Raw genomic sequence first — 13,180 nt, 5'->3', positions numbered from 1 at the left:
CAAACGTATTTTGATTCATGTATTTTTTGGATATGTGTTTAGCATTCTAAGATAATTACTGCAAGGAGGACAATAATCACTTGGCTCTATTAATATGTATGTTAACAAGCCAATGTAATTAATATACCTTGATCTTTGGTAAGGAGATCTAAGGAGAATTCATGCTACATAGTGTATACATGCCTTATCTATTAAATATTATTTAGTATTTCTCAAATGAAATACTTCATTATGTTCGATATCAGAATATCATACTTTGGCCAATTCAGAACTGCACATTTTCAATAGAATTGTAATATGTTAGGTTGGTAATAGATCTTAGAGAATAGTTAGGCAAACAACTTTTATTTTGAAATGCTTGAAAACTAAGTCTTTGGACAAATACATTACAAGGATACATCTGGCAAACTTTTCCCATGTCTGAGGAGCCTCATAAATTTAAGAAAAGCTAAAAATTTGTTTAAAAAATACCTTTGCCTCTACAAATCTAAAGATATGATTAGCCTGGCAAAAAGCAATTTGTTTCCTTTTTGTAAAATTGCTGCATTGTTAAAAACATGTCTGAATGACTCTGAATTACTTGTATTTAATTACATAAATCTAATACAAACATGAAATAAGCTTTACCTTTTGAGCAATTATATTTACTCAGACGTGTTCAATTGAATAAATAAATGCTATTCTTTGCTCAAATGTGGTTATTCAAACATTTATAATGGAAAAAATGAAGAGATGTTCCCCCTTGGTAATAAATGGCTATTGATTCTACATTAGGAATGAAATAGCTCCAAAGAATATCCATCTTTGTCAATCTTTTTTTTTTTTAAAGTTTGTCAGTCTTTTAAGTACAATGTCTATAAGTAAGATTTGGAGAATGTATGGAGTTTTAACCCAAACCATTCCATCACTCCTTTCTATTCATACAGGTTGCTACTCTCATATTCTCAAATTATTCCCCAGCCCTGCCGTGCTTTGTCTTGGGCAAAGCAATTTCCATTTCAGCTTCTCATCCCCATTATCCTGGTCAGCAGACCTACGACTTTCCTTAGGACCCAGCCTCTCTACAGGGCTCTGTGGGGTTGTAAATATCGCATCCTATTTGTCACAAATAACTTTTCCTATCACCTTAGCAAAACACACATTTCAACAGGTATGCACCCGAACGGAAACCTTGGATTCATAAAACTAACAAGATAAAGCATAAAACTGTAAAACCATTGGCCTGATAATAAAAGCTCTTTAGAAGGTTTAAAAAGGTTTAAAAGCAGTATTTTTCATTCAGTTTCTGCTCTTCTTCCCCCTATGATACTGGCCAGCTGCACGAAGCTGCCGATGGGCCCAATTAGCTGTGTTGTGATGAACATCTTTTAGAAAAGCAGGTTTCCTTTGTCAGTAAAAGTTAATTCTTTCTCTGGCATTTAGTACATTACTCTTGGAAACAAATCCAGAACCTTATGTACAGGGACTTTTAATACAGCCTTGGGATGATTCTCAAGGTATGATGGGACAAATTGGGGCAAAGCTTCTACCACAGAAACCCTTCAAAGCCCTTTCTGTCCTATCACAGTCTCAATAGGTAGCGGGGCGGGGAGGAGTGAGGTAAGTGAGGCAGGAGCCATGAAAGCCTGGGGCTGGATCTTGTCTTCGTTTAAGATCCTGCCAATTGGTTCATCAATGCTTGTTAGCTTAATTTTGATTTTTTAAAAATGGCATTAAAATATTATTTGCTTTGATTATTTAGATTTTTGCCACTTTGCATTTCGTGCAAGGGGCCTCACTCATGTCACCCTTGTGCTGGCTTTGTTTAAGGAGATGATCTCCTTATCTGTTCAGTGGCAGAGAGAGAACATGTTTGAATATGGGGAAAAGGGAACAAGATTTCTCTGGGAGAATACTCAAAACTGAAAAGCAGCCAGGTATTACAAAATTGCCAATATTTTCTTCTAAAAAACTGTAATAAAATTATCATTGTCTTGCAGTAGATCGGTGAATATACCATGAAATTTTTCCTATATAGAAAGGCTCAAGCTTTCCATGCCCTAAAGCTCTAAAGAAAAGGATGAAGAACAAAACGATAAATATTAACAGAAATGTTCATTGCTACTGGGAAAGGAAGGAATGCGGCCTTTGGTCAAAAACTCCAAAACAACAAGAGGAGGAATATGGATCTTCTGGCTGGATTTGCTCCCACATCCTTGATGAATTTAGGTAAAATAATTTATACTTTGCTCCCTTTTAAAAGCAGGAGTTCTCTTCATGATTGATTTCATTGTTGGCCAGTGTTTAAAAAATAGATGCCACTTTTAAAAAGGACAGAATCAAAATTGCTTAAGAAAGTCACTGCTTCCCAGGCACCTGGGTGGCTCCAAGTCAGGCACTCTGACAGCCCGCAGCCTGGAGCCTGCTTGGGACTCTGTGTTTCCCTCTCTCTCTGCCCCTCCCCCGCTTGCTCGAGAGCGCATGCTCTCTCTCTCTCTCTCTCTCTCTCAAAAATAAATACAAACATTAAAAAAAAATATTTAAAGAAAGTCACTGCTTTCCAGTGCCAGTAGCAGGTAAACTTAACCCTGAATACAACAGCAAATCTTCTTTATTCTTCATCTTATTATTCTGGAAAAAAGGATATATTAAATAAACGTATAGAACGGAGCTAACAACTCAGTGCATGCAGCCAGTCGCACTTGCTTAAATTTTTGACCATTACTTTCAGGACTCAAAATAGATGTTCAGCCTCCAGTTATTCAATAAGGACCACATTTCTTTTGTATTGCACAGAAAAAGTAGTTTTCAAATAAGCAGAGAATGTGATAAAATTTTCCAGGTGTAATGTATATGAATAAAATAACCAGACACAGGTTTTATGGCATATATTCTAGACGGATAGAGGCATAAAGAAGATAAATCTTGTTGAAACAACTTAATGTTATAAATTATGAAAGTAAAATGCATAAAAGCAAAGTAGCACAGTAAAATTATAAAATTAGCAAACAGAAACACTTAAATTTAAAAAGAAGGCATGGAGACTTTAAAAGTAGGCCTGCAAGATGATGGAGATCACTTCTAGTTTAAAGTATAAATAATTCAGGATTTGAAATAATAACATCTACAACTTAAAACACATCATATTGTTTAAATCACCCAAGTTCTTTAGGAATTATTCTAACTTGACTGCGTACTTTGTAGTGTCCTGCAGATGTTATGCTCATTTAAGTTTATAAATGGCAAAATAACCATCTTTTTAAAGTGGGACGGCATCTGTCACGGAATCATTCACTTATGGAGTGGTCACTGAGACCTGGAGACAAGCTATTTATTTGATGAATAGAGTCTATCGCCATTCCTGCCATTTATCCTTACAGTTTTCAAAGAATCCTTCATTCAATGCAATAAACTCTATGTCAGCCTTTTAAGCCTGATTCAAAACCCACTTGAATAGGGAAGTTCTATGACTATCGAAAGCCTTCGCAAGGCCCAAGGTTATCATAAAATAGGTTGTATAATAAACTATAAGGTTATTTTTCCCCCCTCTAAATCTAATAGCACAGAAATAACCGTGTTTGGGAATTGAACCACAACCACACGTGAAGGAGGTACAGAGCAAAGAATTAAAAAAAACAAAAAAACAAAAAAACAAAAAAACCCAAAACTTCAACTGGTACAGAGGGATAACTGGAATACCCATGTTCTGTTTACATTCCTCTCTACAGTCATAGACTATCTATGATTAATTTTATAATGACTATCAAGTATAAGCCCTCTTGGAAATCTTACGATGGAAAGGTAGAAAGAGGCAAATCTGTACTCATTAATAAAACAAAATGTTTGGTTAGAGCATATTGATAAAATAAAATATTCATGATTTTAGTTTATTTTCTGTTGAATTTATTAATAATCTTTATATATATTTATATATGTATGGCTTTGAGCAAAGACAAAAGAAATACTCTAATTCATCCCTGATCATACAGTTGTTGTAAGAATCAGCTACTCTACTATTTTCCCAGCCGCAGAAAGACCAATCTTTTCAATAATACATTTCTTTCTGTACAGATTAAAACTCCATACTTACGGGCTTAACTATGTACAGAGAAAAGAGGTCACTTTTCAACTAGCAATGGACTTTTATATTACAGGAATGTGAGTCAATTTGTTTTCTTAATCTAAGCATATATATTCATACATATATATGTATATAATTTACCCTGTACCATTTTATGAGTTTAACATATAAACCTTAGTGTGTTTTTGTCCATTCTGTTACAAAGTGAATAAAAATTTTATGGTTGCACTGAAAGACCATGCAATTCAATTTTGCTTATGTTTCCCAATAGTGCTCAAAATAAAAAACCAAAAATTTATATATATAAAAATATTTCACTACCAAACCCATTAGTGCTATCAAATGTAAACCTTTAATAATTTAAAGGACCAATACATGATCTTAATAAATTGAAGTGAATTCTCAATATTTTAATAAAATAAAGGAGTTTTGTACTGATATGTAAATGGTCTTGCAGCTTTCCCATAGGATCTAGGTAGACGGAACAATCCCCTTCTTATACCGCTCCTGACCCGCCATCAGATGTCACCAGCATGTTAATGACAACATTACATTGACTAGCATTGTTGAGTACTTCCACACAAGCTGGGATCTGTTAGAAATGAAACATAACAACTCATTTTGGTATTATAGGTATTATAATCGTAAAAGGCATAACAGGCAGCATGGATCCATTTTAGAGTTTTTGCTTCATTTTGTTTTCTGTCCTCAAGTCTATCTGGAGGCCCTGCCCCATTTCTCGTGTGATCTTTGTTCAGTTCTTCTTTAACGTATCGCCAGTGTCAGAGATACTGAAGACCTCCACGTCAGGTCATTCTCTTGGGTTATTTACAGAAGTCGGTTATTAGGAATCTTCCGATTGTGTTCCAGTCATCCACCACATTCGTGGGATGCATTAGGCACAAATAATTACTAAGGGACTTCTTTGAGAAGAAGCAGATGTTCACAGATCATGGAGAGTTAAGGAAACAGACGAACGAACAAACAATGCTCACATTCAGTTTGCCCCCTGCATTCTGTCATCACGTCCATACGTTTTCCAGCACGTTCAAAATAACAAACCTCCTACCTAAGGGCTATGTTAGTCACCACATGCCTTAAGATTTGCTAACCATTTTATTACAATATACATAGAACAAAGTGTGTGTTCCCAGACAGGAGGCTATAGTGTATTTAGTTAATTTAAATTAACACCAGGGTTAACTACTACCTACCAACAGTGAAGACACAGAACACACTGGCAACTCCAAATCAAGCTGTGGTTTACAAATCATTATTTAAACGATAGTAATAATATTAAATGAAAGTGAAAACCTCACTTCTAGACTTAAGTCAGAGATCCAAGTCAGCCTTATAGGAATTTTAAGATAGGCAATTAATGAATGGTTATACTTTTCTAGAAATGAGAAATACTGTAAGCCTCTCCCTACAGTGACTGATCTGAACCTATTTTGTTTTTCCAAAAAAGCATGCAGGGACTATTTTCAGATGCTTAATTATGGCAAGAAGGAAGAAAAGTAATGATTTTTGGTGTAATACAAGCAATTTGTAGAATTGAGCATACAATTTTGCATAAAACATTGCAGGTTAAAATAATATTGTAGGTTTCAAGCCATTGCATTACAGTTGAATAACTGTCACAGTTAGGTTTTGTAAAATTTAAAACTCTAAGTTTTGAAGTGAAGCAATAAAACTAAATTCTTAAGTGATGACTTTTACCTTCATACAACACAGAAGAGCTATTTTATTTGGGTTGAAAAAGTTATTTACAGCTAACATTGATTGAGTCTTGGTAAAAGTCCGGTAACACACGAAGACAAATATCCCCTCAGCTTTCTGAAAGATCAATGGATGTGTTTGAGGTTAGAGATACTCGGGACAGTGGCGAGGCTAGTCTCCAGCCGTGGCCGAGCATACCACGTGACCTAACCTAATTCAAAATTGAAAGCACCAAAATACAATTTAGATCTATAAAGTGGGATTTGCCATTCAATCCTCCATAATTCATGATTAACAATTTAGATGCAGAGACACAGCTAATGAAAGAAGATTTGGTTGGTGCTATTCAGTGGCTCACTTGAGTTGCCTTTTTAAAATCAGAGTTTTGTTTCCATTGAATCCAAGAACTCTTCATAAAATAGAGAAATACATATATCAAAGGAATTCGGTAAAAGTTGGTTAAAAATAAATGATCTTACAACAACATTTTAAATCCTTTAATGATTTAAAGAAAGGAAGACATATAACACTGAATGCTAAACAGGTCTTTTGAACCTCTCTTGGGAATTTAGATAGATATTGAATAGTAGATATATATTTATATATTTTACATTTTGCATGTAGGCCAGAGCTGTCTAAAATATCTCTTCATAGTAGGCTATAGGAATCTATCAGGAGATAGAAGAAAATAATTTCTGAGAACATTCTCAGTTTATCGGAGTCTTTCTTTCTGCTTTGACAATCAGCAGGGATCATAAATTTGAAGCAAATCGTGGCTTTTCTGCCTCTGGGTCTGTAGTTAAGACTGAGGAAGCCTCTCTCGGAAGAGCAGCTGCTGGTGGAGGGGGTGCGGGAGGGGCTCCTCGGTTGGGGGGAATGGCTCCCGACGACATCTGTCGGAACAGGGTGACTCGCTGGGGGACCGTGCCCCGGGCCCCCGCCTGAAGGCTCGGGCCGTGAACAGCCGTCACGGGCTGAGGGATGGAGGCCAGGGACTCGCCCACAGTGGGATGAGGTCTGGAAATGAGAGTGGAAACCTCATGGGGCAGCGAGGGCTGCGAGGCCGACAGGGGCCTGACCTCTCGGCTCAGGCTGGTGTTGTGGAGCGCCTGGGTGCTCCTGTGCACGTCGTTCTTGGGCGTGGAGCTGCCGGGCGTCTGGGGCTGCGGGGGCTGCTGCGGGGGCTGCGGGGGCTGGGGCTGCTGGATCTGCTGCTGCTGCTGCTGCTGCGTGAGCGACAGCTGGGAGGCGGTGGGGGACGCGTAGTGGAAAGTTCGAGTGGCCAGCGGGCTCTGTACCGGCGGGCTGCAGACCGCAGTGGTGTAGGAGCAGGGTGACAGGATGGCTGACGGCTGGGGGGTCTGTGTGCTGGGGCTGGGGGAATGCAGGTTGCTGTGGGACAGGCTGGTCGCTGTATACACCGGCGGAGACTGCGTCCTCATGCGGGAGGTCGGAGTCGTGGTGGAAGAGGTGGCATTCAGGGCTGTCATTTGGGGATAACTGATGGGAGCGATTGCCTGCACCATCTCCCGGTCGTGTTTCACGATCTGCTTCAGGATCTCGTTCTCCTGATTGTTGAAGACGCCGGTGTTCAGATCCTTCTGGAACTTTTGCAGAAGAATTGAATTTTTCTTTCCTGGCGGCGAAAGAAAGACAGGCGCTTAGAAGGCCTACAAATGACTGATGACAAGCCCAAGTGAGAGTGGCTCCTGAAAGCGGAAGAATGCCAGTGTTTCCTGGAAGAGGCTTAAAAGCCAGGTACTCACCTTCAGAGCCAGACAAAAAGATGGCTCCTGCCCTTCGCACTTCCTGTATCTCTCTGGGAAATCTTACCTTCTGCGAGTCAAGTCGAGAAGCCTGTAATCTGGCAAAAACCACCTTATAGAAGAAAGGGAGATATCTGACGCGAGGGCTACTTTGAAGAGTGGCAAAAGAAAGGGCATGTGGACCAGGACGGGTCTGGAAGCAAAACGTAAGTTTAAAGCTACTTTGTCAAGAAAGGACAATAGACACGCACACTATGGCAGGTACTCTACAAAAGGCCTTAGGTGGATGTATTTTATTTAATCCTCAACTCTTGCAAGTAGCTGTGTTACAATGCGATTTCACCCAAAAGGAGAATGGGATATGGGAAGGTTAAGAACAGTGTCCAGGAAAACACGACTAGTAAGTAACCTGACTGGGGAAGGAAAACAGCAAATCCGATTGTAGATCCTTACCACGGACAACGAACCAGCTGCACCTGTGTCAATGTGAGCTCTTTCTAGAGAAGCTGTCTTTCAAGCCCCATCTTACTCGCTGAACAAGATGCTGCATTTTACTAAGATCTTTAGGTGATTCTCATGGGCAAGTTTCAGGCACACTGTTGCAAGTCCTTTGCTTGTGACCAGTGCCCATGCCAGTGCGTACATCCGTATTTTTCTCATCCCTGGACCTTTAAAACACAATGATTTTCATCTGTACCCTACCAATTAAATCAGAATAGCCAGACATGGGGGCAGACTTCAGTACTTTAAAAGCAAATTTCCTCAAAGGAGTTTTATGTACAGCCAGGTTGAGAACCACTTCGTAATCTTTCCTTTTCTGAAGTGTCTTTGTGAGGATTAAGGGGACAGTGTATGGCAAGCTTTCAGTTCCCTTGAGGACCTCAGTAAGCATTACCTCTCCTTCCTGCCATTGTCTTTAGAGTGCTTTGCATAAGGAGACATTCCCTGGCAGACTATCAATAGAATCAAAACTAGATGAAGAGGGGAAAATCAGTAACTTTTGGTGACATCACTGAGAAAATAATACCCAAATAAATATCATAACTGAACAGTGAATCCGCTTTGCCATATTGCTAAATAAAGTTAGAGTTAGAAGGACTATTTTTTTATTTTTTTTTCAACTTTTTTTTTTTTTTTTTTTGGGACAGAGAGAGACAGAGCATGAACGGTGGAGGGGCAGAGAGACAGGGAGACACAGAATCGGAAACAGGCTCCAGGCTCCGAGCCATCAGCCCAGAGCCCGACGCGGGGCTCGAACTCAGGGACCGCGAGATCGTGACCTGGCTGAAGTCGGACGCTTAACCGACTGCGCCACCCAGGCGCCCCGAAGGACTATTTTTTAATGGAAATGTGTGTTATAATTTACTTGGCTGCTGGAAAACCATCATTTTAAATGATTGCCAAAATAAATACTTGTCTCTCCTTACAGAATTGTTCTAATTTTCTAAAGAACAAAAACTCCTATATTGGTAATAAATATAATGCTTATTTGGCATATTGTCTTAACTACATATGGTGTACATTTATAAGCAATTGCCACAAAATGGAAAAGGGAAATATTTCTTTGTCATCATGTGAATAGTCAACGTTTTGTAATGTTACTATCTGTGAACTTATAGAGAAATACTCTACTTTTTAAAGTACTGTTAGAATTTTATAAGGATCAAAACTGCAATGGCTTAGTGCTTATTAGCAATTTTATTGCCTATATTATTGACTGCAAACTTTCTTATACAAATTAGTTGGAATAAGTGAGATGAAAGTGAAGCTGTCGCAGATTAACAGAAATTCTCTATTAAAATATCGTGATTTTATTGCTTTCTCTAAAGATGTCTCGCTGGCTTAGGAAAAACCTCATGTGCTCAGATATCAGTCTCTCGCTCTACCATGAGCAGTCACAAACCACAAAAAGGGTATTTTCAAATGAAGTAAAGATGCTTTCAGGAATACCCACTTTTATGGGCACTGTCTCTCTCCACACTGTGTCCTGTTACGGGTCTGAGTTGTCAATATGAATTTCTACTATGTGTGTTTTGTCTAACGATAATGTCCAAATACTACCTTTACTTCTCCTAACCTAATTTCAGACTCTTATGCCTCTGTCATCCCACTTATATAGAAGGAAAGAAAGACATAATGTGCGGAAGAAAAGCTGACATAAGACTACATCCTTCAAAAAGCCTTACCTTTAATGAGAATGAAGCACCTGTTTACTTCCAAGTGATCCCAACCCCATCACCTTTGAGATCACGGATTCCTTCATCCCTCCCTACCACCTCTCTTCAAGAATATTCGTTGTGTACTAGGTACTGTGAATGTAATAGTGAATTAGACATGTTCTCTACATTCACAAATCTTAGCATTGTTAGAGCAATTACAATAATAAAGGCAGTATTGTGATGGAGGAAATTCCTAGGCGGGGATGGGAGAACATACCTAGGATGTTCAGCCGCGTAGCAGTGGGAGGTCAGGGGAGATTTCTACAGGGAAATGATATCTATACTGAAAATTGTATAGATTATGAAAATTGAGTAGAGTGAAGCGGGGGCAGGGCAGGGTAGGGTGGGGGAAGAGGATTTAGGTGTAGAGAGTAAACGCTTACTACCTTCTGATATCAGAATGTTCCAGCATATTTTAGGGAGCTAATAGCAAGCCAATCTGATTTAACTTTACTATAGCAATTATTCAAACCTTTAAACTAGTGTAACTAGTAAAGTCTAATTTATATATTCTTATTTGAGAGCAGAGAAGACTTTAAGTCGATGTTTACAAAGTAAAGCATCTATGTAGGGCATTTCTATCAAGGTTTTTCCTGCTTGAGTCTGTATTACAAACATTTCAAGAAGCTTCTACTGAGACAATTAAAACACACAAGTTTTCAGTTCTCAACATATAGATAAAAGTGTAAAGGTGATACGTAAAAAAATTTTAAAAACCTTGTAGCAAAATTTGGTTTGTAATATAGACTCATACTATTATAATTTTAGTTCTATTTTAGTGCTACCTAAAATTTTATCATTGCTTTTTACCTGAAGATTCAAATTGTATTGGCATCACTGGGGAAATCAGACTGAGCAGCTAGTAAAAATAGAGATGATTAAATAAATCCAGAACACTTAAGAAGAGAAAGTTAGATAGAAATAGGGCTAGAGCTAACTGCTATTTCTATGCTAATTAAAAGGCAACCTATGATAGCATTTAGGACTTACAATTGCAAACATATATCAGTCCACTAGAGTATAACCTAATTGTACATGTAAAAGATAATAAAACTGAAGAGAATACCTATCCGATCTAGTCGGTCAATGGCAACCGTCTCAAAGGCTCTCCGCATCATTGGATATTCCTCCAGAACCTCATTGAAATTGTCCACGGATAGTGAATAAAGACGACAATATGTATCAGCTCGAACACTGGCAGTGCGGCGTCCCTTGGTAAGCAAGCAAATCTCTACGAAAACAAGAAAGAAAGATTTGTTTGGTCATTTTCTTTCTAAGACCACTGAGACCTACAATTAAAAAAAAAAGCCTCATGGTGTGATCAAGCAATGATTGGCAGCATTTTCTTTAAAAAATTTTTTTTTATTGGGTATTTATTGTTGAGAGAGAGAGACAGAGTGTGAGCGGGGGAGGAGCAGACAGAGAGGGAGACACAGAATCCAAAGCAGCCTTCACGCTCTGAGCTGTCAGCACAGAGCCCAACACAGGGCTTGAACTCACAAGCTGTGAGATCATGACCTGAGCTGAAGTCAGACGCTTAACTGACTGAGGCACACAGGCACCCCGGCAGCATTTTCTCTTTTATCGGTAAATTCCTTATGACAAAAATATCCAATTAATAATATGCAACCTTAAAATAATATTGTTTTTTAAACAATTAAAGTTTTTAGTTCAAATGGAAAGCTGAAACAGATTTATCTATCCTTCAGCTGTCCTTCCAATGCATCTGAAATAATAAAAGTGTAGAAAATGGAATCATAAATCCACGGTGGAGTTAAGTATTGGAAAAAACTGTAATCAGACAAGATTTTTATAAAGTTTGGAAGGCAAAAAGCAGATCATAACATATAGACAGAAACCAAAGTGAACCCGAGCATTGGTCTAGAAAGTCCTATGATCAAGAAAAATGACCACGGGTTCAGATGGATGTGTTTCAGGTGTGCCTTATGTTGGCATATTCCCAATGAGATCAGTGTAAAAAGCTATATACCAAAGGAATAGAGTGGCTTTCTATTTCAAGAGTTTCTCAGAAGAATTCTTTCTTGAGAATTAGATTTCCAAAATGTGGTAAGCAAACATTTGCAAATCCGGATTCCCTTATTTGCTAGTTAAATAGATCTATAAGTGGTAATTTTCTATTTCATTTCCCCAAGTTTATTAATTAAACTCTATAGACTTTGATCTAAAAAAAAACCAGAAACAATTAAAAAATTTAGTTTCAAGGTAACCAATTTGAAAAAAGAAATGGCAGAAGTATTTCTGAAATGCACAGTTTCCTAACGTAAGGATGAAAGGGGTCTAAATTCACACTCTTCAATAAGGTCAGTTCATGTTGATAAACATTGTGAATAAATTATGTGGTAGCGATTATGTACTTGATGTTAAGGCTAGAAATATGAATCAAACATAATGTCTACTTTTGTGTTACTTATACGATGGTGGTTAAAAAAAAGAGTTAATCTTAATTAAGAGTTCATTTAAATGCAATCTGGTAAGAACAACAATACAGACTGTGGGCATTCTGGAAGTATTTAGAAACACATCTGAACCAATCTGGGAAGACAGAATTTTAGGAAATGCCACCTAAACAACCAGTTATGCTGTTGTTCATGCTGGTAACATGTTATAAATTTAATAAATAATATTGTGGAGTGTTCATGTGTGTGTGTGTGTGTGTGTGCATGTACGTGTGTGTGTGTGTGTGTGTGTACTAGGTATATGTAGAAAGACGGATCTATATTGGTCAATATTTAAGCATAAATATTATCTTACTATGGAATTTGCTGGCTACTCTACTCTAAACAATGAAATAAAAGGTTTAAACAACTGAAAGTTTATGTTATCTCAGTTCTGGAGGCAACTCAAAACTCTTCAGCCATTATCTCTTGGCATCTCCTCAGTAATTTCTTGGTGAAACACCGAACAAATGAAGGTGTATTCATTCATGAGCAGGAAAAATCACTGGTCAGTGTGAAAATCACTTCAAAATAGTCCCTTCTTTTAAAGCTTCTGTAGTCTTTGTTTCTACCATGAGTAACACAAAAAATGCCACACACTTAGTAATGAAAAAAGCAGACCTTCTGATCATTAAAGAGTCTTAGATTTCATGAATTTCCAAATTCAATATGTGAATGGAGCAGTTGCTTCTAATATTAAGTCATTTTGGAGATCCACTTATTGAGGGAAAAGAGTCCTGTGTTAGGTGTTACAGAGTTTTTCTGTATTTACTCTGAGTGGGTGTCTATTTGGGTTTGGGCAAAAAACAGAGAAAGAAAATACAATTTAGTCACCTGTATCTCATACTATCCTTTAGGTTAAGAAATTATGTGTATATTAATTTATCACTATTTTTATTTTCTTGTATTGGATTTTATAATCACTTCTTAAATATCACTTATCTCCTTCATTGGCTTTAG

At 37.8% G+C, this 13,180-nt stretch overlaps 1 protein-coding gene across 1 annotated transcript in view; it reads right to left on the bottom strand.

The window, feature by feature from the left end:
• Positions 1–2,852: 2,852 nt before the first annotated feature.
• The window catches only part of HCN1 (hyperpolarization activated cyclic nucleotide gated potassium channel 1), a 390,638-nt gene continuing 380,310 nt past the window's right edge, over positions 2,853–13,180 (bottom strand). Inside the window, exons 7-8 of the mRNA XM_043598841.1 lie at positions 10,831–10,995; positions 2,853–7,415 (exon numbers count right to left, since the gene is read on the bottom strand). Of these exons, the coding sequence (XP_043454776.1) occupies positions 6,532–7,415; positions 10,831–10,995 (1,049 nt within the window). The 3' untranslated portion in view covers positions 2,853–6,531. The remainder of the gene's footprint in view (positions 7,416–10,830; positions 10,996–13,180) is intronic.

This window comes from Prionailurus bengalensis, chromosome A1 (genome assembly GCF_016509475.1).
Source record: "Prionailurus bengalensis isolate Pbe53 chromosome A1, Fcat_Pben_1.1_paternal_pri, whole genome shotgun sequence".
Taxonomy (NCBI): domain Eukaryota; kingdom Metazoa; phylum Chordata; class Mammalia; order Carnivora; family Felidae; genus Prionailurus; species Prionailurus bengalensis.
This window is presented reverse-complemented; position numbering and strand designations above follow the sequence as displayed.